Source organism: Semicossyphus pulcher, unplaced genomic scaffold, assembly GCF_022749685.1.
Source record: "Semicossyphus pulcher isolate SPU_LCO1_2020_fin unplaced genomic scaffold, fSemPul1.0.p SCAF_14, whole genome shotgun sequence".
NCBI lineage: Eukaryota > Metazoa > Chordata > Actinopteri > Labriformes > Labridae > Semicossyphus > Semicossyphus pulcher.
The window spans coordinates 9,170,097-9,195,001 of NW_027211648.1; the positions used below are offsets into that span (position 1 = coordinate 9,170,097).

General features: G+C 43.9%; 1 protein-coding gene across 4 annotated transcripts in view; it reads left to right on the forward strand.

The window, feature by feature from the left end:
- Positions 1–24,905, forward strand: part of LOC138590942 (traf2 and NCK-interacting protein kinase-like) — a 72,133-nt gene that overhangs the window by 34,375 nt on the left and 12,853 nt on the right. For 2 of the 4 annotated variants that reach the window (XM_069661380.1, XM_069661381.1), the window contains exons 4-21: positions 241–366; positions 1,815–1,925; positions 5,806–5,896; positions 6,345–6,475; positions 6,565–6,619; positions 6,714–6,792; positions 6,885–7,060; positions 8,735–8,801; positions 8,888–9,086; positions 11,290–11,406; positions 14,307–14,519; positions 15,287–15,886; positions 19,724–19,888; positions 20,324–20,590; positions 21,668–21,774; positions 22,193–22,308; positions 22,911–23,008; positions 24,069–24,137. In XM_069661380.1, the coding sequence (XP_069517481.1) occupies positions 241–366; positions 1,815–1,925; positions 5,806–5,896; positions 6,345–6,475; positions 6,565–6,619; positions 6,714–6,792; positions 6,885–7,060; positions 8,735–8,801; positions 8,888–9,086; positions 11,290–11,406; positions 14,307–14,519; positions 15,287–15,886; positions 19,724–19,888; positions 20,324–20,590; positions 21,668–21,774; positions 22,193–22,308; positions 22,911–23,008; positions 24,069–24,137 (2,787 nt within the window). Of the gene's footprint in view, positions 1–240; positions 367–1,814; positions 1,926–5,805; positions 5,897–6,344; positions 6,476–6,564; positions 6,620–6,713; positions 6,793–6,884; positions 7,061–8,734; positions 8,802–8,887; positions 9,087–11,289; positions 11,407–13,413; positions 13,501–14,306; positions 14,520–15,286; positions 15,887–19,723; positions 19,889–20,323; positions 20,591–21,667; positions 21,775–22,192; positions 22,309–22,910; positions 23,009–24,068; positions 24,138–24,905 lie in introns of all 4 variants that reach the window. The other 2 variants (XM_069661383.1, XM_069661382.1) reach the window with 2 other exon arrangements.

The window sequence follows — 24,905 nt, forward strand, 5'->3', positions numbered from 1 at the left end:
GACATTGTGCATAATTAATAAGAAATTACAGTTTTAAGTAACCAACTGTGGCCATAACAACTTGTTTCATACACTTGCTCTTGGCTGTGTGTCAGTAACCCTCTGAAATGAGAGCAATTAAAAAGTAATGCTGTTATAGGGGGGTATTAGAAGCCAGCTGTGGCAACAACTTCATCCCTTTTGCTGCATTAAGATGTTTTGAGGTTTGTTGATTTTTCTCCTCTCATGTGTGTGTGTCAGGACGAGGAGGAGGAGATCAAAGCCGAAATTAACATGCTGAAGAAGTACAGCCACCACCGGAACATCGCCACCTACTACGGAGCCTTCGTCAAGAAAAACCCTCCCGGCATAGATGACCAGCTCTGGGTACGTCGTCACGTTTGGGCCTTGTCAGCGTTTTTTTGCAGCGTGTGTGTGTGTGTGCGTATGAAATGAAGTGTAACAAGAAGAGAAAATAGCTGCGGAGAGAAGTGACGTCCCATTTTTCACCGTTATATTTGTGAAAGAAGCGAGTGTGTAGCTTCGTGTCGCATCGGAATATGTACTTAACGCGAGCGTGTGAAAGATATATAGTATAAGGAGCAGCGTGTGGCTGCTTGGCTGCTGCTATAAATCATGTTTTAACGCGATCTAAGGGAGCTCTCGCTTCTCTGATCCGGTTGCATTTATCACACAACAATTGGAGGACACACACAAAACATATGCAAACACACAAAGCAGCCAGATCTACTGACTGCATAATTCCCCGTGACTCAACAGCTGCTTGTTTTCCCTGTTTGTGTGTGTTTTAGCACAAGCTCTCTACGTGTGTCCCCCCTATGCTTATGAGTGTGTTTCTTTTGTCTTTGCGTGTCCGAGGACACATGCGCCGCCTGGATCAGGGAGTTTTTTTGGGGCTATTACTCTCCAGCTTCCTCTCTCTCCCTGTAATCCAGAGCGATGATGAGAGGAGCTTGAAGCAGAGCCAGAAAGTGACCAGCTGAACTTTTGCCCGCGTATCTCTGCGGATGTAATGCCGGCATGGATGAAATGAGGGGCAGAGAGGGGAGGAGAGATGAGGGGATGAGGCAGCTCAGGACGGAGAGAGAGGGGAGAGAGAGAGAGAGAGATGGACAGAATGGATACTTTGTGTTTGGGTCAAGAGACGGATCGGATTCATTCGCGTGATCTTGTGACCCCGTTGAGTCAGATTGTGTTCTAGTATCTGTCATGTGTGTTTGTGAAGAGTGACAGCGGAGGAGTCTGATACATGGCTGTCTCTTTATATCTATTGCTAATGTTTATTACTCATGCTATAAGAGTAATCTGATTACTGGTACTGTGTATTTTCTTTATGCCATGTTGAAGAAAACCCTGTTAATTCTGTGAATGATGTGTCGTAAAATGACATTTAAGATACGTCATTTTAATACACCAAGTGTCTGACCGATACTGGATGTTTGAGGCCGATATGGACATCAATATTTGGGAGTAGTGTAAAGATCAGGGGATGATATTTAACATTTTTGGATGATAAAAAGTTTACCAGCATTCAGGCCGACACCCAAATATCTGTGTTAGCCAGATATCGCAAAATATCGGCCTCTTGATATATCTGTCAGGCTCTAGTGCTTTGGTGATATAACCAGGTGCAAGGCGACAAGAGGTGTGTTTCTTTGTTTATAATAAATATATTAGAAATGAAGGAAAAGATCCCAACAGAGCACTGTGCATACATAAATAATCAAGTAAGATAATTAACTTGCTTGTTTGGAGCAGATCCTGGACCAGTTTGCTTCATTTTGCAGATTTAATGTGTGTTTGTACGTTTGCAGCTGGTGATGGAGTTCTGTGGAGCCGGCTCGGTGACGGACCTGATCAAGAACACCAAGGGGAACTCTCTGAAAGAGGAGTGGACGGCTTACATCTGCAGGGAGATCCTCAGGGTGAGTGGCCGAGTCGTCTACATCGTACACCCGCTCTCCACAAACAAGCATCATTTTATTTAAATGTTGCAGAAACAGAGAGAGAAACTTGGTAACATTTTCCTTCTGAATGTAAGATCGTGAGAGTTGTGGGAAAAATACAGCTGTGTTGTGATTTATGATTCACAAAAAAGTGCTTCGTTTATTTTTTTAAGTGGAGGCTCCTGCACTGTCAGTCAAAGCTGGTGTTCTCTGTAATCGTTAGAAGCAACAATATTTGAAATTGGTGTCATAGCTGTGGAGAAAGTTGTACAAACAGCTTGTGGTTTCGCCCATTCTACATTCCTACAACACCCAGCGTGCATTGCGCCCCTCCCTCTGAAAGGAACGGCCCAGCGAGAGACGCTGGAGTGAAATACTACGGTTTTCGCTGCATGCTCAGAGCGGTACAGAGCCTGAAATACGACGAGAATATACCGGTGGATTGTCTCAAAAGTCTTCAGGTCTGCAGTCTACATTTCAAACCTGACGATTTTGAACGAGACATGACATCAGAGGCGGGCGTCCTAGATTGAGGAGGTGTAGTTTAGCAAGCTCCCTGGCCTCCGCCAGATGGCGAGTTTTACGTAGTCTGGCGGAGGTTTTCCAGGGAACGTTGGAGAAGCGGATAAAGTAAAGTGCATTTCTTTCCTACCATAATGTCATTAGCTCCCCATGATAGCATAATAGGACTGAGGTTGAAAAACTGCGAACTGGCCCTTTAAGAATGTTTAGAAACGACATACAGAAAGTCACATTTCAAATGCCGACATTTTGTCTACATTTAGCAGTGCAGGAAAAAATAGAAAGGATCAGGATCAAAATTAAATCTGATAAAGAATTACAATTTAAGGTCAACGTTTTATATGATATGTGATATTTCACAAAGTTGTCCGAATCCAACCGAGAACTTGTCCTTCCTTTCCTGTCCTGTCCTTCCAAACCAAGTGAACAAGACATGGAAAGTCTAAATGAGAGAAGCTGAGTTAATAGTGCCTCATTAAAACAAACTTGTTCCAGAGTAACCGTCAGTCTCTATTGTTTCATGCTTTGGTTCCCAAATTGTAGCAGGAAGTAGAAGTACTTCCCTGTCCTAGCACCGGTGTAACACGGCCCTTATTTCAAGAACAAAAACAAATTATTCAAATCGTTTAACGATCACACTCTTGATTAAAACATCGACAACAAACAAATGTTTGAAATGAAAACATGATGAATAAAGCCCCGGGGTTCACTAGTAGCAGTTGTATTTCTCAGCGCAGGACACAGTTCACTTTTAGGGCAATGGAGTATCGAGTTTCTGACACGTGAGAAATTATGAGTTAATCTATTTGCTGTTTTGTTTGGTGTTTAAAAAGCCCCACGAGCGCTGTAAATGAATTGATACCATTATAGTTACAGACAAAACAGCTGACTTGGCGAGTTGGGAGTCAATTAAAGTTTCAGCCAACTGTTACTGTAGGAGAAAAAAGGTGTTTGTTCCTATAAATATATTTTAAAGAATGTTATAATATTAAAGGAAAAAAGAATTTACACCAAATTCACTCGCTCTCATGTCGATTGAACTTTGGATGTCTCGCGGCATGTTTTCTATCCGACGCAGACCTGTCCGTCGATAGTCATCACCAACTGTTTGCATTCCATCACGTCTGAGTTTCAGGAGAAATTCAATCGGATCTTCTGTGGAAATCAGACTCATTCTTCCCCATCTTATCTGTTCTATCTGTTGTTTGTGTGTTTGTGCTGAGGGCTGTAACCTCCAACAGCGAGCAGCAATATCACTGCATCTTGTCAGATATACGCAGTGCAGCTCTGAACTGAGAGAACAAAGCTTTGCTTTTATCCACTTTTAGTCCTTTTTCCTCATCTCTCGTCTGCTCTCTCACTTCCTGTCTTGTTTCTTACTGTGTCTCTTTACAGTTTGTCTCCCCTCTTCCTCTTTGTCTCTCTTTTTTTGGTCTTTCCTTTTTTCCTATTTTATCCCCTTCCTGTCTGTTATTTTAAATCTTTTTATACACAGAGCTGACTCACGTTTCTCTGCGTTTACTTGGTAAATCAGGCGTGTTACGATGATACACGACGCTTCGCTAAAATAAGAACGATTCAACTTTAAAAGCATAAATTCAGAATGCATTATAGTATTTTTCTTGCATTTAAAACATCAAACGTGTAATATGTGTGTAAATCTTATTGTGGGAACAAGAAGGAACGTCTAATGCATTAAATCTTGAATCAAATTCTCTTTGATTGCTCGAGACAACATGACTGTATAATTCATAATGAGCCTTTGATGGTTTCCTGACAAAACAATACAAATATTTACAGACAGGCTTTACTCTAAATGATGAACTTCAGTTGGTGTTTATTGCACTGGAACAAACGCTGCTGCTGCTACATCCACTCGTACAGGAACTAAATCTACTAAAATGACATGATTGATCTTATTTGATTATTGTGCCATGCATGGATAATATGCCCAGTGAAAAACAGCACTACACTACGAAGCAAGTTCAACATACACAGGCTTTCTTTAGGTAAGCAGGTTCGACAAAGCCCCAGTTAGAGATGACGGGTATCATGAAGGTGGTTGTGAACTTTCTCTGTTAACTCAGGCTTTCTGCTTCAGGCTCTGTGCGCGCTCACAGAAAAAGAGGCGCTTCTTTGACGACAAAAGGAGCGATCATGTCATCGGCTGTCTGCTTCAGAGAGACTGTTTAAATGAGAAGCTATGAAAAGTAAAAACAAAAAACTGCTGCTGCAAACAAGGAACAAAGGAATGCTGCAGAAATCTGTAGTTAATTATGTTAATTATTGTTTTTATTCTACCTCATGAAACGCTCTCAATGCCTCCCATTTATTTCTAATGGAACAACTACACAAAGTGCAACTCTTACACTGTAACAATGCTGCACATGATTTCAGTTGTATAGTCAGGAACTGCAGTTAGGTCGGATATTTTTATTCATAAAAATGGGTTGAAATAATTTAAGTATTTAGCAAAATATGATTGAAATTAATTAATTAATTCAATTTAATCTGTGATAAATACCAATTTTTATCATCACTGCTCATTGAAACAGTCTGACTGAAGCAGGCAGCCAATGGTCGCTCGTTTTTTGTGCAGAAGAAGCGTCAAATGACGCGTACAGCGCCCCTCTTTCTGTGAGCGTGCACAGAGCCTGAAGCAGAAAGCCTGGATGACAGAGTCAACCACCACCTTCGTGATACCCGTTACCCAGTAACAGGAATGAATTGCTTGTATTTTGACAGACAGATTTTAGTCCCCTCTGGTCTCGTTAACAAAAACAAAACATACGCGTCGTCACAGTTTTTATTATCAACGATCTATTTTTAGCTCGTCAACGTCTCGTCTTCGTCATTGAAAATGGATCCTTGACTATTTATTATTATTCCGTTATTATTTCCGTTAAGGAAATTAACACTGGTACGGACCATGTTAGCGTTGCAGAGTAAGTTACCCTGGTGATCTAGCCAGGTTAAAAGAGGCAGCTTCCTCACAGAAAATCCCAGCTAAGCCTCTAATCTGGCCTTGTAGTACACCCTTCAGAGGTTTAAATGGCCCTACTGTTTAGAAACATAGACCAGAAACCAAAGTAATACTTAACCTGATGTTCTTTCATAGCTCTAGAAACAAAAGTAGCCTGCACAGGGAGGTCAAAGGCCAGGTCAGAGATAGCAAGCATGGAGCTACCAGTCCTACTCAATGGCACTTCCATAAAGAATTTGGCTGTTTTTATAATAATAATAATAATAATAATAATAATAATTCTAACAATAATCGTGACTTGGCTCCTTGCAGCGGTGGCGTTCCCTCACTGTGTGTCTCCATCTCTGTCTGCAGGGTCTGACTCATCTCCACCAGCACAAGGTCATCCACAGAGACATCAAGGGACAGAACGTCCTGCTGACGGAGAACGCAGAGGTCAAACTAGGTCAGTCTGTCAGCTAACCTCGTTGACCAAACGGCTGTAGGATTGGGAGGGCGGGAGGAGGTGTAAAGTTTCAGGTGGCTCAATCTGAGGTGTGTGTGCATGTGTGCATTTCTTTCTTCTTTTATGCTGAATACCAGCCGACTCATCTCTCCGCTGCTCTGCTGCTGTTTACGCTGCAGACTGCTGAGAAGGAACTCTCTCGCTTTCCTGTGGGGAGGGGATTATAAAGCGTGCGTGTGTGTGTTTGTTTATAAATCGGCCAAGATATTGCTAGTTTGGTGTTTTTTTCCCCATTTAGAGTCCATTATGGAATGCAGTGAAGCCCACTGGTATAATTCTGCTTCAGCGCACACACCAACGAGCACACAGTGAAAAACAAAGCATTAAGTCAGCTACAGACTATATCGTTAACTCTTTATGCTTGTTTGTTTGTGTTTTTCCCCTGCAGTGGACTTTGGTGTTTCGGCCCAGCTGGACAGAACAGTGGGGAGGAGGAACACGTTTATCGGGACGCCATATTGGATGGCGCCGGAGGTTATCGCCTGTGACGAGAACCCGGACGCTACATACGACTTCAAGGTGCCTCAAACAGACTCCCGTTCCCTGAAGATGTGTCCGCCTGTTGTGCTTTGTCAGAGTATTTATGCTGTGTGTCTCTGCTTTTACAGAGTGATCTATGGTCACTGGGAATCACAGCAATAGAGATGGCTGAAGGAGCACCACGTACGTACCTGTGCAACACTTATTTAGCGAGGTTTGATAACGCTGATAATGTTTTCGCCCTAACTCGCCAATGTTTTGTACCTTGTATCTTTAGCGCTGTGTGACATGCACCCAATGAGAGCCCTCTTCCTCATCCCGCGAAACCCCGCCCCCAGACTGAAGTCAAAGAAGTGGTGAGTGTTTACTTGACATCTAAAGTAGCCGTTCTTATACGCTATCAAAGGCAGGATAAGCAGTTATTCATGTTTCGTTGTGTGTGTTTCAGGTCGAAGAAGTTCCAGTCGTTCATAGAGAGCTGTCTGGTGAAGAACCACGGCCAGAGACCCAGCACCGAGCAGCTCCTCAAACACCCGTTCATCAGGGACCTGCCCAACGAGCGGCAAGTCCGCATCCAGCTGAAGGACCACATCGACCGCACCAAGAAGAAGAGGGGAGAGAGAGGTGAGGAGGAGCATGTGCTCTGGATGTGCACGTATGGATTTAAACCCAGCTGAACATGCAGATAAACACACGTGGTGCAGAGGGACGAAGGAGTAATGCTTAAATTGATAATCTTGAAGGTTTTCATTTGAATAAATGTGTGAAGTTACTATCCATCACCGAATGGTAACACAATGGTGATTGAGCCTATGGCCCGCTGATGAAAGCCCAGTTAGTGACGCGTTTTCCATCAGCCAGCAGTGGTTGGTCTGCCAGAGAGGGTAGGCGGAGCTAAGCGGCTGCTTTTCCGCTCTCTGCAAGTGTAGCGAGTAAACAGTAATCTACTATGGCTGAACAAACAAAGAAAAGATTGATGACTACAGATACAACTTCAACAATAAGTGAAAATCCAAAGAAAAAGAAACCAACTCGACGCTCAGATGAAGACAAACAGTCCGTCAGAGAGGAAAATAAAGAGTTACAACCGGAGCCAACCGTGGACGTCACACATGCGACACTGTCTGGATATCTGGGAAGTGTGCTCCCGCAGTTACCATTTATCGCCATAGGTGCCGCCAAAGAGAACGAAACTAACATCTTTGAAATTACCTCTTAAAATACAGGCGGCTTGAAGTCGTTAGCTTACATTAAAGGAGGTTTCCACTTCATACACAATAATTGCAATGATGTATTTTAAAATGTTCTAAATGTTTTCTTTGGATTATGTGACACTGAAATTCATGACTAAAACCTGTAGGACCAAGTTCTGGATGAATTGGCGATGTGAATCCAGTGTGGGAATGGCAGACTGCCTCTAATGATAAAATCTAAATACATGCGAAAGCCGTTGCTGACAAACTGACTATAAGTAATTAAAAACAGGTTTTTATTTCATGTTCTATAACTCCATGGTGCAGCTGGCCCGCCCATTACATGCAGGAAGTGGCTGAAGTGCTTGCTCAAACACACGCACACACACTGCCTTCACACTTGTTGCACAAACAAAGGCTGCAGGAGTAACATGCAGTACATTTTTCACACAGAAATTCTTTCACAGGCATGTAGTCGCATCATGGTTTTCAGTGAGGCAGGAAAAAAAAGTGACAGACTTCCTTTTCAATCCACCACGACAAACACACACACACACACACACACACACACACACACACACGCGCAGTCAGTCTGAATGATCGACTGACACTCGCACACAGCCACTGCGTCAGTAAGAACCACATTAACCGCTCCAAGAAACAACACACTGCAGGGCCGCTGTCCTGATGATGTATAGAAATGTCCTGTCATTGTAGACACTGTGTCTTTCTCCAGCTGTCACTCTGTCACTTTCAGAGGAGGACACGTCTGCGTGGATGTTTCTCTGTACGAGCCGGGCCCCGCTTCTACAAACGCTATGCTTTAAGCCCCGTATGAGTGAAAAGAGCTCCGAGCTAATGTTCTCCACCTCGCTACACTCAGCGAAATTACAATTTATACTCTTATGCAAAGCGGCTAACAGAGAGCGCCTTGAAGGGTCGGGGAATGCCAGAATCGTGAGCAGTTAAGCAATGGGCAAGAGGAGCTGGAGCGAAAATGGGAATTGGAGAAGATTAGATTTTTTTCTCTTATTGCCTTACTCATCTTTGTCTTAACCTTTTCTCTTCTTTTAATAATTTAAAATCTGTCCTCTCTCTCCATCAGATGAGACAGAGTATGAGTACAGTGGCAGTGAAGAGGAGGATGAAGAAAGAGACATGGGGGAACCGAGGTCAGTACGACTCCAAACACAAAAACAGTCTTAAGATTTTCTCCTGAACGCTTTTAACATCTCTCCTCGTACTGGTCCTTTCCCAGCTCCATCATCAACATCCCCGGAGAGTCCACACTGAGGCGGGACTTCCTGCGCCTCCAGCTGGCCAATAAGGAACGATCGGAGGCGCAGCGGCGGCAGCAGCTGGAGCAGCAGCAGAACGAAGAGCACAAGCGCCTACTGTTGGCCGAGAGACAAAAGCGCATCGAGGAGCAGAAGGAGCAGAGGAGGCGGCTGGAGGAGGTAAGCAGGAGAAGGTTAATATATGGCCTAATAGGGATTGACTCGCTCTTGGAGCCAGCCTCAAGTGGCCACTCAAGGAACTGCAGTTTCTGACACTCCTGCGTTAGATTCATTTCTCAGCCCCAGAGATTTCTGCTTAATTTATCCAGCAGCTTATACAAAAACATACATCAGATTTAACATGGATTGCACAAATTTACCCCTGGAGATTATAACAGGAAGGATAATTCAGATTTTTAAATACCTCCAGTCTTAATTCAGCTGCTTTAATCACATTCTCACACCAGTCGAAGCCCTCTGTTTGGCTCACACACTTTCTGAAAGCATAAAATGTCCAAAAACTCACATCTACCATTTGGAAGAGGCTGCAAGAGTAACGGAGAGCGATACAGAAAGAGACACACAGCCTGTCCCCAGTGTCCCTCTCTTAGTTCCAGAGATCAGGCTTATAGAAGGAAATCCTTAGCCCATAATCTGTGCACTCTGTCTGGATTCCCATCAGGGTTTGCCTCCCAACGCACGACTGAGCACCGTGACTCGACTCAACTAACATGACCCCTCCACTCAGGGCTGAGTGTGTGTCTGTGAACACTATATGCGTGATTGTGCTAGTGTCATATGTTTGTGTAGTTTCACACAATAATACAAAACATGAAGAAGGCTTAAAAGCATGTGTGTGTGTGTGGTAGAAACATGTATATGAGGTAACAGTTAATGGTAACATACAAAAAATTCAATACAAGCTGAATATCAGTGTTTAAAATCTCCACATATGACAGTGCAGATGAGTACTGGTAGTTCCTGATGGTATGACCAACAATTTCTTATAGTGCTCATTATAATTCCAAATATATTTTGACTGCAGGGGATTTTTTTTTCAGGGAGTCTTTTTTGAGCGTAGTCATCGACACAGAGGAATTTTTCATTCGACAGGGGAACTCCCTGATATCTGAAGGAAAACTGACTAAGTGATGTTTTTATATAAAGGAAGATCAAAGTGATAATCTCGAAGATTTTCATTTTAATAAATGTCTGTTAAGTCACTATCTATTGCCAAGCGGCACCCAGTTAGTGCCGGTTTTCCATCAGCAGTGGTTGGTCTGCCAGAGAGGGTAGACGGAGCTAAGCGGCTGTTTTCTGGTCTCTGCAAGTGTTGCGCGTAAACAGTAATCTACTATGGCTGAACAAACGAAGATGGATGACTACAGATACAACTTCAAAAAGAAGTGAAAATCCAAAGAAAAAGAAACAAACTCGACGCTCAGATGAAGCAAACAGTCTAAAAAGGAAAGCGAGGAAAATCAAGAGTTACAACCGGAGCCAACCGTGGACATCACACATGCGACACTGTCTGGCTATCTGGGATGTGTGCTCCTGCAATTACCGTTTATCACCACAGGTGCCGCCAAAGAGAACGAAACTGAGATCTTAGAGATTACCACTTTAAGATTTTAAGCCTGTTTAATTGGGTTTATTTAATTTAGAAGTATTAAAGAAATTATATATCTCAAAGAAGAAGGTAATGCCATTTATATGTATCACTTGAAAGACAAATATATCCATCCATTAATTATCTGCTTATAATGGGCGAGAGGCGGGGTACACCCTGGACTGATCGCCAGTCAATCACAGGGCTGAGACATAGAGACAGACAACCTTTCACTCTCACGTTCACACCTACGGGCAATTTTAGAGTCCTAACGAGCATGTCTTTGGACTATGGGAGGAAGCTGGAGTACCCGGAGAGAGCCCAGAATGCACGGGGAGAACGTGCAAACTCCACACAGAAAGGCCCCAGCGTGCAGCCCCAGACAAATATACAGATTTGAAAAATGTTAATATGGAAAATAGTAAAAAATTGCAATCTAAAAAAGAGAGCAGCGCTTGGTGCAACAGCTTTAGAAAAAGTTTCTAATCTATAAACTGTCTCTGTTGCAGTAATACCTCTGTACACTGTGCGACTGCGCTTCTACAATCCCCTCCATTATTAATGGAGGAATCCAAGCCAAGTCTCATTATGGAGGTTTGAAATTTAGTAGGAATAATCATACAAAAAGAAAGCTGATCAAATGAGTTCGCATTTCAAAGTTCCAGCGCTCGTGTGAGAATCTGTGCTGAGACACGGCTTCTTCATTTGTGTGAAAACAGATAAACCCTTTGTGCAGTGATCCTGAATCGCCTTGTTCCTCTGTTCTCCCGACAGCAGCAGCAGCGAGAGCGGGAGCTGAGGAAGCAGCACGAGAGGGAACAGAGGAGGCGCTACGAGGAAATGGAGCAGCTCCGCAGAGAGGAGGAGAGGAGGCATGCGGAGAGAGAACAGGTTCATGCACTTACTATGATATCATGTAGAATAGTTCCCATGTAGCAGAAGTTTGTAACGCGATGACGACTCGAGTCCAGAATCTATAATTTGCCCCCAAAACTTTCAGTTGTTTTCTGTTTCTTTTTATCGGCCTTTGTCTTCCTGAGTCACTCTGATTTCACTCCCTTTGATAACCGCAGGGATGTATTTTACTCATTCTTTTAGTATTTCAGATTCAGACAGAGAACTCTGACATTTGTAATCTGATGATACATTGTGTTTCAGTGCTCACGGTCTCATCCGCGTCTGTCAGACACTTTCTTCCTCTCAGCTACTGGATCTTACACGCAATAGATTTAAACACCACCTCCTACTTTCTCTCATCTTTTATTAGCCTTATTGTCATCTAACTTCTTATCAGATTTTCGTTTTGATTTTAAATGTTGCAAAGACAAATCAGTTGACTTACAGGAAAAAACCCTATATCTATCTATCATAAGTTCAGTATAGATTATGAAAAACACCTCCTGTTGTTGACGACATTCTCTGTGTCTTCTGCACACAGCTCGGCAAAGCTGTAAAATCCTTTGTAGCTGTCATACCAGTAACAAAAATATAAATGCAGTGGACATTTGACATGACTCGGACATTCAGACATCCTTGAAAAGATTTAAAAAGATCCAGAAGAAAAAAAGTGTAGGAAGAGATGCCTGTATTTACATAACCTGGCAATATCTCTAGGCACAAACTAATGACTGGTCTGAAACAATGACTGTATATAAAGATAGACGACGCATCTCCATCTGCTCTCATTGTACAAAATTGAAAATACCCCTCATTACGGGCGCTGCCATCTTGCTATGGTGACGTCATTTGGAGCCAGAGCTACGCAGTAGAGATCGGCGGGTGGAGCGGCCATAGCCTCTTCCGCTAACCAAAACACACATTTAACTCACTGGAAATAAATGGCAAAGATCCGGCACTGGTGTGTTTAACAGCAGAACAGCTTCTTGTGTTGGTCTGAAGCAGACGTTCACAGATATGTAAACTTCAATGACTTTAGTATTAGCGTTACTTATGTCTCCTCTCGCCGTTCCTCCTCCACTCTGCTAACAGATCAGCAGGAGCCGTATTTGTCATTAGAGCTGTCAGTCATCCTTTTTACAGCATCAAATAACTGATTAAAATGAACACCTGGACGTAAATCAGCATGATAAGAACTAACTATAATGACAGAAACCATGTTTGAGAAACATTTATTTGGCGTGTATTTTGATTTTATAGTTTGACTCATGTCCCATCTGTTAACATGGAGGAGGTGGGCTTTATGACCTATACTGCAGCCAGTCAGCAGGGGGCGATAGAGATAGTTTGGCTTCACTTTTAGGGAGCTGTCATGTCAGCCATCTTATTATACAGTCTATGATCTGAAATAATATACAAATGCTAATATTTATGATCCTGCTGATAGGTTCTTTCTATAAAGACACTGTTGAGTAGCTGAGTTAATTCAATTTTCCTAATTATTGAATCAACAAATGTCAGCTGCTCTAAATGCCTTCTCTAATACAGAAGAAAAGTAATATTTTCAAACGTGCATCAACAACTTAATTGTTCTGTGTCCTTCCCTCTACTTCTTTCCTGCTCACAGTTCTACCTTCTGTCCTCCCACTGAACTTACTGCTGTTCTGGTGTGTATGTTCTTGTCTGTCCTGGCCGCTCTGCTGCTCTCCTCCCACGCTACTCAAGTGTTCTAGAAAGATATATTCAAAGCTATTTTTTCTCTGTCCCTGTAATGTTTCCTTTGTAACACATTACTATTGTACGAGAACACTGTCTTCTTCCTTTCATCTGCGTCCTGATTCCCATCTTCTCTCCTCTTCACAGCCACCTCAGGAGATTAACTTCTCTATTTCTCCCTCTATCTCTGTCTTATTTTTTTTCTCCCTGTCTGTGTTTGGATGTTCAGATTTCCTGATTTTGTTCTCAGTCTATTTCTACCTCTTGTGCCGACATGCTGCTCAGGAGTATATCCGTAGACAGCTGGAAGAAGAACAGAGGCAGTTAGAGATTCTCCAGCAGCAGCTACTACAGGAACAGGCTTTACTGCTGGTAACCACAGTGCTACTACTGCTCCCCATCTGTGCTGTGTGGCCCCCAATCCCCACTGCATGCACCCAAGTGGCACCCAAGTTGTACAGAGGAACTGACTGAGAGGGAATCCACAGCTAAACCTGTTAGCGACAGATTTGAGGAAAAACACGAAGCGGAAAAGATGATTTGCCTTATCTGTAATGTGTGTGTGGAATTTATTCACATCACTGATTGCATGTACAGTAGCATTACGTTTGCTGGATCTCAAACGATTCCCCTGAGGATGCGGAAAAAACTGTTTTGTCAGCCCCGATCATGTTGGCGCAAACAAAGTGAGAACATCCAAGAGGAAATAGGACGTTGTTGTTTTCCACAGAGGGTTTCTCTGAGCGCCCAAGTCTTGTCTGGGGCGACAGATTTGTGCTTTATTTGTGCAAGTTTGTCTTTAAGAGTTTGCCAAATTAATCTTGCATCCTATTTGAGGAGAAATTTCTTAAAGTGGGCATAAAAATAGCCTGCAAGGAAATCTTTTGAGATCCATCCAAAGTAAACTCCAGAAGCCAAAACAATGGCTTTCCTGTGCCAAAGATCAGGGATGTGTTGTGGTCTGAAAAGTCCTGTCTTCCTTTTCCTTTCTTCCTGCCTCTGTACCTCTTTACCCCTCAGCTCCAAACGTGTGTTCATGTTCCATTGACGTGATTCCAATTGTCAATATTTGTGTTTATCTGTTCCTATTTGCATGATCTGTGAATGCATGACACAAATCGCACATAAGAAGCAGTCCTGTCTCTGATCTCCCCCTCCCCGTCTCGTCCCCCCCCCAGGAGTACAAGCGTAAGCAGATAGAGGAGCAGCGTCAGGCGGAGCGGCTACAGAGGCAGCTCCAGCAGGAGAGAGCCTACCTGGTGTCTCTACAACAGCAGCAGCAGCAGCAACAGCAGCAGCAGCAGCAGGAGGGAAGGCAAGCAGAGAAGAAACCACTTTACCACTACAAGGATATCATCAATCCCAATGACAAGCCCGCCTGGGCGAAAGAAGTAAGTCGCAACATGCATGATTTACAAAGACAAGCATGCGGTTGATAAAGTAAGAAAGTATATGCATGTATTAGTGATGTTTTGGACTCAAACCCAGTTGTGCCTTATACGCACCAAGTGGCCTTTTTGTATTGTTAATATCTTTTTCAGCAGGTCTTACTAGAAGCAGTTGTCCTGTGACTGACAGGACAACAAGTGTGGAGACCACGCCTTTTAAACCGGAAGATACTTGAGAATTAACCATAGACTGTATAGTACAAGTGGACGTAGCCACAGTTGGTTTGTGAATCCCCATTTTGCAGCCTTTAGTTCAGCATTTGGACCGTTACAGTCTTGATTTTTTGAAGTCATCATAAACGTACCACAAGTGTAGCAACTTGTCAAATCCAGGTCGCCAGGCCTTAAAGCATACCCTGCTTTATCCCCAATTTAACTTTAAATGGGACCATTTTTACAAAATTAAGACTTAAAAGACTTGAAACCAGCAATTGAGACCATCAACTCATTAGATAACTAGGGTAATGAATCAACTGGGAATTCATTAGTGGAGTCGCCCCCTGCTGGACATTAGAAAGAATGCAGGTTTAAGACACTTCCTCATTGGCTTCACTTTTGAGACCAGAGGCCATGTCCACTTTGTATGAACAGTTTTTGGAATAAATGCTCTTGCTTTGATAATCCCACTGAAGGCATGTGTTACTGTACAGTGATGTCTGCTTTGTGTGTGTTTGTGTTGTTGCTTACCCTCCTCTGACTCTGATTCCTAGGTCCAGAAGCAGCAGCAGCAGCATGTTCAGGGTAACCCGCCCCGCCCCAACTTACGACATCACCAGTCATTCAATCAACCAGCTTCATCCGCTGGCTCTCAAAGCCAACAGAGAGCTCAAGCCCCTAGGCGAACCCCGTCCCATGCTGCCCAGCTCCTCTCCAACAACCTACCCCATATGCGTATCGCACTAGACTCCAGTGAACCCCTAGATCCAGGGCTGAAGCAGGAGATAAGCCAGCAGGTCAGGGAGTTTAGGGCTCAGAGACTGACTCAGAGGAGCCACAGCCCAGGGCCCATTCAGGAACACAACCAGGCTACTGGCCATGGGCCCAGTAGGGCACCTAATAAGAGTCATAAAGAGCATTCTAATCAAGGGCAAGTCAGCCAGTCTAATGTAGTACCAAACATTCATTTTCCTGGGCCCAGTAATCAGAAAGAGAAGCCAAGAGACAGGCCTCTCTCTGCCCCCAGTCAGGCAGCCATCCATGGGTTCATGTCTCCGGACCCTAAAGCCCTTCAAGCTCATCCTCAGTCCCCAGGACAGGTCCAGAGACTTCAGTCTGGATCTATTCCTGTTCCCATTCCTGTGGTCAAACTGGTTAGTTGCCGTCCTCGATCCAGATCGCACTCGCCTTGCTGTAGAATAGATGTAGATTTAGAGCCGGAGTATCAGGGAGGGTTGTGGAATGAGATGAGGTCAGCTGCCAGCCATGAGAGCTTAATGTTGCCCTCTAACTGTGAGGTAATTGACCCCACTGACCCCCGATCTTTCCCTGCAAACGCTCAAAGACACTCTTACTCACCTTCCTCCAAGTATGGCAAACTTCTTCAAGTCCCCGATAACAATCATTTCCCTTTACCTGCTTCTGATAGGGGTGGAGGAAGAGAGGGAGGGGGGCACAATGCAATAAGTGGTAGTTCCAGTACATTTGACCTAAGTGCTTCTGCCCCGGCAGACATACTCAGACAGAACATGAGCAGACCAATGAATAGTCGCTCCACTGACAGTTTGGCATCCAGCGCTCCAACCAATTCACTTCTTTGGTTGGGCCTCTCTCCTCGCACATCTCCCCAAACCTCACCCAATGGCTCCCGCTCTTCCTCAAGGTTATCCATGAATAACGTATCCCATACATTCTCTCCTGACAACTCGGTGTTCGACATAGTCTACCAATCATTCTCACCTAGACACACCCAACTCCTGTTGCCGGATCACCCTTCCTATTCCTTCCTCATACCACATGCCTCTACCCCTCATTGCTCCCAAAATAACTCTCCCTTTGGATCCCAGCACCAGGTCTGCATGAGATCTGTTGAGTGCTAGACCCTTGTCCAAAGAACACATGTACATAAACACAAGCAAACACATTTTTGTACTTCTGTATTTGTGACTGAAATACTAGATACCCTGGTCCCAAATCTACCCTTAACTATAACAATTACATTGTGGACTCCATCGGTTATCCTAATTGTTGGACCTTGTGTCGCCTTTAGTATACGTTGGTACATGCACATCATTTGAAGATCTTAGTTTACCTGTTCACGTTATGTACAAGGAACTCAAAATATCTGTAGTCCAAAATATTGCCTGTGCCTGTATATGGTTACAAATCAAAACATCTCCAGTCTCTTACTAAATCTTAAACTCAACCACAAAAGTCAAAAGTCTTATGTCTCAACTCTCAAACAGCCCTTTGTCAATAATAAAATGACTCTAATCTCAAGGTCTAAAAGTCGTATCCGTCCTCACAAAGATAGAAGTACAACAGCATACAAACATAAGACATGCACATACACAATGTACATTTATTCATATATTTGTAAATATATCTACATTTATAATGTGTCAATTATATCCACTATTTAAATATGTATGCAATTATGCAATCATTCTCTACTGGGACTGAGATCCAGAGGAGAGATGTTGATCACACTGATCTATTGGTAGCCATCCCCAACCCCTCAACCCCCCAACCCCCCAACCCTGCCAGTCGCCTCGTCACCCAGTGCCCCACAAAGCATTATAGCAAGGCTGCTCCTAGCTGTATTGGAGCTGTTGTCATCGGGGAAACCCACACATCAATACCATCTTTTAGGTCAGTCAACCAGTCAGCTAACCCCCGGCTTGGTAATGGGTTCTGGCCAAGTGGTGATGGTTCCTCAGAGGATGCCCTCTGTCCTCCATCTGCTCTCCTTCTTCATCCTTTTTAGGCAGTAGACATAATCAACTTCTTGTAATACTCATTTTTAACTCTTGGAATCCCTGCCGTAAGCTGCGTTTCTACCACAGGAACTTTCCCCAGTGACTATGGACTGAAGGAGCTAGTTAGTACTTTTCCACTGGGTCTTCTTAGAGTCCCAGGGTCTAAATATAGTCCAGGAGTCCCAGGGACTTTTATTTTACCCAAATGGTCCCTGCTAGGGGGGGGGTAGTACTTTCTGAAAGTACTTTTGGGGAGGGACCATTTTTAAAGTTGTACTCGCAGCTTTCAGAAGACTCTTTCACACGTCAGCAGATTCATTTGCCCAATCTTCAAGGGTCTTTGGACCTTGTTGGAAACCCAGACAACAATGGGCTGGAGGAACCTTTTAATACCATGAAAGTAGCTCCTGGTTCCAAAGGTCCTTGGTACTTTTGGTGGAAACGTGGCTTTAGTAGAAAGAGCTTTTGGGTAGTAGATTTTTGCAGCACTACCCAAAAGGTTTTTCTTCTGTAAAGGGATCTTATAGTAATTCTGTCTTTCTCCTAAAGGTCAGCTGATGTTGATGCTAACCTTGAACGAATACTGCCTCCACAGATCTTGGGAGCAGTTCTTCTTGTTCTTTGTACTTAGCTACTGTTTGTATACAATCCATCCTTTTATCTGTAGTTGCCTTTCATCACAAGTGAAAAACTAACAAAGTATTTTGGAAGTTTTCTGTTGCCATATCTGTCATAGGTGCCTCATTGCAGTCGACTCTCTAGTGGGCGACTAACAAAGATTGGAGGAATGACACAGAATGGCATAGTTGTTCTAACCCAGGTCATAATCTTCAATAATCTGACTAGATTATGAGCTCATGGGGATTTACATGAAGCTTTAAAAACGGTAGAGTTCTCTATGACACACGTTTACCTGGGGTAGAGCGGCACCATGCCCTGCTGAGCCATAACTCAACCCTACAGAAACCGTTGAGTAGATTGTTTGTAGTGGAAAAGTGTGATTCGTGCAGCTGGGAGCGTTCCTCACAGCCTCCTCTCACTGCACAGCAGATAATCTGATAATCTGATTACACTTGCTCCAGGAGCTTTCTGCCTTCCTCACTTGGTGCTCTTTGGCTGCCAAGTTGGTAGAAACGGTCGCTCAAACACTCATGTAGACTAACAATCAAACAGGGTTTGGGATGTTTGCACACACTACATTCACATGTAGTGAAATACATGATTGGGGTTTTGAATGTGGTGCTGATTCTTGACCTTTACCTAAAGCCATCAGACACTCTTACTCCTCAACTGTATGTGGGACATGGAGACGCACAGTGTAGGGGAATAGTCAACTATGTGTAATTAAATTTGTAGGTTAACTACATTTTGCAGAAGCTTGCTGGTAGCTCAACTACTTTCACATTTGCATAGAGATTCAAGTACTGAAATTACTCCTTTTACCACTTTTTTCAGACTTTAGGCCATAAAATACTTCAGTTGTAGTCAAATGATACAAAAACCTGGTTTTGAGAAGACTCTCTGCAGTTCAAAGCTTAATCCAAAAGGCAACCGGACTTGGTTGAAGTTCTTGAAGACGTTTCAGGTGAACTTCAACCAAGTCCTGAATGACCTGGATGATTGAGAACCTTCACAGACACTCCTTACAGTCTGTGATCGTTATGTTCTGGACAGGTTTTGGTCTCATTTGTATATTTTCGTAAGACAACTAATTAACCTTTATTTGGGCTTTTTTATAAAGTAGTTTAACTTCATTTTAAAGCAGCTTTATTAAACCAAACTAGATGTTTTCTTTACACTTTAGTTGGTTCAACTCCATCCACTGTGAAGTACTTTGTTTTGTGTTTACTTTGGTTGTTAAGGAAAAACTGAGATAAGAATCTGAGGAGAGAATGTGGTGGGAAAAAAAATCAACCACAACCTGCTCGTTTAGATCTTAGATAATGCCTTCAATCCCTCGAGAGCTTCGTTGGAAATCTGCAGTTGGTATTGAGACGTGATACAACAAGAAAAAAAAAAACACTTCACGCTCCACTGAATCATGAATCACGCAACAGTTCTATCTTGAGTCAGTCAACTTTGGAAAATATGCACAGCGCTGAGAGGGGTTAAGATTTTCTGGTGGCTTGTTTGGGTGCATGAGGGTGATCGATGCCTGCACTGGGTCGAACGTGGTGATTGGCTGTGCTGTGTGTTGGGCTGTGAGTGACTGTGGTATGTGACCTGTCCCAGGTGGAGGAGCGATCTAAGCTGAACAGACAGAGCTCCCCGGCGCTGCAGCACAAAGTGTCCAACCGCATCTCCGACCCCTCCCTCCCTCCCCGCTCCGAGTCCTTCAGCAGCGGGGGCATGCAGCCCGCCTGCACCCCACCCATCCACCGCTCCATCGAACCACAGGTGTGTGTGCGTGAAGGTGTGCAAAAGGAGGCATGAGTGTGTTTGGTGTGTTTCCAAAACAACAGAAACATCTCAACACTCTTAGTGCCTTATAGCATGAACTCCTTTACAAGTTCATGTCTACATAAACCTTTCAATTTCTTATCTCACTCAATTTTTACTTTCCCAACAACTGGTCATTTTAACATCTTGATTCCTCTCTTGAACCTCTCTGATATTTGCTGCATCTCTGCTTCCTTTCCTCTGTCTGTTTCTCTTTCACCATTTTCTACCTCATCAATTTCCTCCCTCCTAACTTTGGATCTTCATCTGTGTACGTCTCCATCCTTTCCTTCGTCCCCTTCCAACGGGCTCTCTCCATACATACACCTTTCCATACACCATCAACCTCCTCCCATCCCCCCGACTCAAACCCTTCCTCTCTCCCTGCTACAGATGGCTCACCTGGTCCCGGTGAAGACCCACACCAGCTCTATGTCCGGCTCTCAGTCTCTGCAGGACCAGACGGGCTCAGCTCTGAGTGAAGGAGTCAGCGTCGGCTCCCCGAGGCCGGAGATGCCCCGGCAGAACTCGGACCCCACTTCTGACACCCCCGGACCCCCGCTGCGCATCACAGGAAGGGAGGAACGGGATCGGGAACGGGACAGAGAGAGGGATCGAGACCGGACTGCCTGGCTGAGAGAGGAAGACATTCCACCTAAGGTCAGAGACGAGGATGGCAGATGCTTATGATGTGTTTTTCTTGTTGAAGACAAGCACTGTTTTATTTGTGTTATTAGAAGAAAAATGATGGTTTTACATTACATCTGAGCAACATAGGTTTTATATATACCTATGTTGGCTTATTGTGAAAACATAAGGGCCGTCCCTGACTCTGAATTTTGTCAGTTGAATCTGATTTGAAGCTTTGTGAGTCTGATTTACCACGAACGATTGCTGTCAGATGCTGAAACATTTCAAGGCTACTATTTCAAGTCAGGTCACCGTCTTTTTTTACTAAATCATTAAACCAATGAAGGGTTTTAGCAACACCTTGGCTCCCAACCAAGCTATCCCCTCCAAAGAGCATTGGAAAGACACTGATATTTAACCTGAAGCTGCTTTATTCAGTGTTTCTGCAGGTTTTATTTTCAGGTATGTTTGTTTTTGAGAGAAAGTTGGCCCTGGGTAAAATATTTGTGAATGGTGAACACTGAGGGAGACCTAACAAAAAAGAAAAACAGCCTTAAAAAAAGAGAGCTTCAGCTTAGCTCGCAGCTTTTCTCCTGTGTCTGCAGCTAAAAAACAAAAAGTGCAGAGATTCGTCTGACAACATGGCTCACTCAACTCTCACTGCATCAGAAGCATAAAGATAAACACAAACCGATTCAAAATCTTTATACTGATTTAAAAAGTCTTCCTCAGGTGTTTGCTTACGGAGTGGTTGATGTGTACATGTGAACACTGTGTTGCTCTCTCCAGTAAAGTTAAGTAACTTAAAGGAGGTTGATGCCGCAGGTGTTGCAACATTTAATTAGTTTAAGGAAACTTCCACAGAACTGTTTAAGATGTTGGATGTGATACAAGGAAATATAAACATTCTGAAATACGTCACTTGCAGTTAACTTTTTTGGCATCGTTACCAGGCAGGTGTTACAAAACAAGTCGATCAACCTCGGATTGTTATTAGAGCGTCACCGCCCACAGTTTAACGTGCCAAGTCATTTTTCCCATGATATAAAATGTGATAATTACAATGAGAAATATTCTTGATGTCTGTGTGTCTTTGTGCGTGCCCAGGTCCCACAGAGGACCACTTCCATCTCTCCAGCCCTGGTCAGGAAGAACTCGCCTAATGGAGGAGTGGGTCTGGGCCCTCGCACAGGCTCTCAGCTCATACGGGCCAGGTGAAGCTCATATTCGCTCGTTATTTCCCTTTTGAAGTCTAAATTAAACATCAGAAGGGCCCTTTATTTCTAGATCATACTTTAACACGTTTATGCAAAACTGTTAGACTGTTTGTTGTTGTTCTCACCTCTAATGAGCCTGTCCTTTAGTGACTTCTAAATAGATTGCCTGTGTTTTAATAAAGGATCATAAAACACCATTAAAAGCCATTACAAAAAGTGCTGCTGTACTTTCACAGACTGCTGGAGCTGTTAAATTTAAGAAGCTTCTTTTTGCAGAAAGTTCAACATACTGCAGCAAAGTGTTTTTACACTGCAGGAGCTGCAAAACATGCAGTGGTCTTACAGCATATAAATATGTTATATTCTTTGAAAGAACATAAAAAACTGAGGGATGTTTTCCTCCTTTTTTTTTTAGTAACCCAGACCTGCGGCGCTCCGAGCTCTCTCTGGACGCCATGCTGCAAAGAACTTCCTCCAACTCATCATCCTCCTCTTCCCCTTCATCTCAGGGAGGCTCAGCTGAGAGGAGAGGTACCAATCACGCACACGCATTTGCACGCACAACCACAGTGAAATCAAAACCCGGCAAATACACGTGCAAACAATTAAAACACAGCGCGTGCACTCGCTCGTGTATACATGAAAACCCAGACGCAGGATCACACAAACATCCGCACACACACTCGCATGGCTTTAGCGAGTGGCAGAGGCAGTTCTGCTCCGATCAACCTGTCTGATGTGCCCTGTTGCTCTCAGCCTCCGGAGAGATAGAGGAGAGGAAATGAGAGAGGGAGATAGAGAGAGGCGTTCGGGGAAGTGTCAAACAGCAGGCCAGAGGGATATCTAAGATATGCATGGATGTCCCCTTGACAAACTCATGGCAGAGAGAGAGGCTGAAGCTTGGTTGGATCGGTTTTCCTTCATGTTTGTCGGGTGTAATTACAGTCTTGTTATGGGGTTGACGGTAAATGTGGCAGACATTTAAACAAGGAGACAGGTGATATTAACAGAGTGTAAGAAAAGTACAAATTATAAAGTAAAATCTGACTTTTTTTTAAACAGTTTTTGGTGATTCTGACGACCTTATTTGTAAATCGGTCACATTTGTAACTTCTGCTTCCTTGCTCTGATAGGTCAAGCAAAGCAAGAGGGATCCCCTCCAGGAGCCAATCAGGAGGCGAAGCCCAAACAGGAGGAGGGCCGTGAATCAGCCAGACCCAGCAGACCTGCTGTGAGTTACACACCTCAGACACACACGCTTTAACTTTCAGTTGCAACGTACTTCTCTCCGGGACTCCTCTACAGGCCTCCTCCTTTTTTCTGCTATTCATCTGGATCTTTCTTTCTCTGCCTTCCTCTCTTTGTCCTTTCATTCTTCAGAGCTATAAGAAAGCCATAGATGAGGTTAGTAGCACTCGAGCCCCCCCCCACCCCTTTTTTTATCCCGGTTTTTGTTTTCCTCGATCTTCAGAGATCCTCGTTTTCCCCTGGCATGGTGGAGTCAGTTCACAGGACGATGACTTTATTTCCTTTAACTTGAAATATCAGGGTGTAACGGTGATGGCAGTGCATGTGTGCTTCTACACACATACCTGAGAGAGCGTAAGTGGGCGCGTGCTTGAGCGAGTGTTTGTGCATATACATGCATGTGTTGCGTGCGTGTGTGCGTGCGCGTGTGAGTGTGTGTTACCATAACTGCCAAGCTTCTGAACAGTCTCTGCATCTTTTCTCCTGTTTCTCTGTCACCGCGGTTACTCTGGTCAGGAGGAGCTGGTAAGAACCACCGTGTATGACGGCCTCCCCCCCCCGTCTGCATGATTTGGTCTGATCCGGCTGAATGGGGAGGGAAGGGAGGGGAGGAACCACGGGCCAGTTGGCATGGGGGTGATTGGTAGACGGGGTGCAGTCGGATGCTGAACCCCAGTAGAACATGAAGCCTGATTATCTGTCGTACTCTCTTCTAATGACCTTAACGTGTTGCTCGTCAGAATAAAAGTGCTCATCTGTGATCACTCCACAAAATAACATTTCACTGATGTTAAGCAGGAAAAGTGGTCGGAGATAAGCACTCTTGTTCCAGGAGTCCTTTGGTTACAAGCCTGGATGTTTGTGTGACAACACATGAGTTGTCGCCTTGTTATGATGGTTTGCCCTACTCTTTGCCCCTCTCTGCTCCCCTCGTCCTCGTATGTCGTTGGGTCTCTCTTACTCCTCAGACTCTGGGATTGATGATGCAGAATGGCTGAACTAATTGACTCTTCCTTCTTCTCTTCTTCTGTCCCTCTCTATAGGACCTAAGTGCATTGGCTAAGGAGCTCAGAGAATTGAGGGTAGAAGAAGGTAGCAGACCTCCAGTCAAGGTAATAATGTAGCTGAAATTAACACAATAAAACTTTGTGGTTCCCATATAATTGCTTATCAGAAATTTAGCATATTTACATCTTTCCTTGAAAACAAGAAGCTAGAGAGGGACTTGTCGTGGATATTGATTGGTGATTACAGCCATCAATAGTGCAAACCAATGACAGTATATATAGATTGACGACGCGTCTCCATCTGCTCTCACTGTACGAAATTGATGCCAAAATAGCCCCTGTGATGGGCGCTGCCATCTTGCGATGTCGACGTAATTTGGACCCAGAGCTGCGCAGTAGAGATCGGCGGGTGGAGCCGCCGTAGCCACTTCCGCTAACCAAAACACACACTTAAATTACCAGAAAAAAGCAAGGATCCAGCACGTCGGCGTGGCAACAGCAGAACAGCTTCTTGTGTTGGTCTGAAGCAGACGTTCACAGATATGGAAACTTCAATGACACTGCTAATCCGGAACAGATCGGCTGCTTTTAATTAATTTGGCGTGTATTTTGATTGTATAGTTTGACTAATGTTCCACCTGATCTGGCGGGCTTCATGGCCTACGCTGCAGCCAGTCCGCTGGGGGCGCTAGAGAGGTTTTGGCTTCACTTTGAGGGCGCTGTCATGTCGTCCATCTTTTTATACAGTCTGTGAACGCAGCACATAGCTGCTAGATAGCTCATAGGTCCTGTATCATGGAGTAACATAAAAATACCACATAGTGTTGCACTGCAAACAGAAATAGTAAATGCCCTGAATGACCCCTGCAGGAT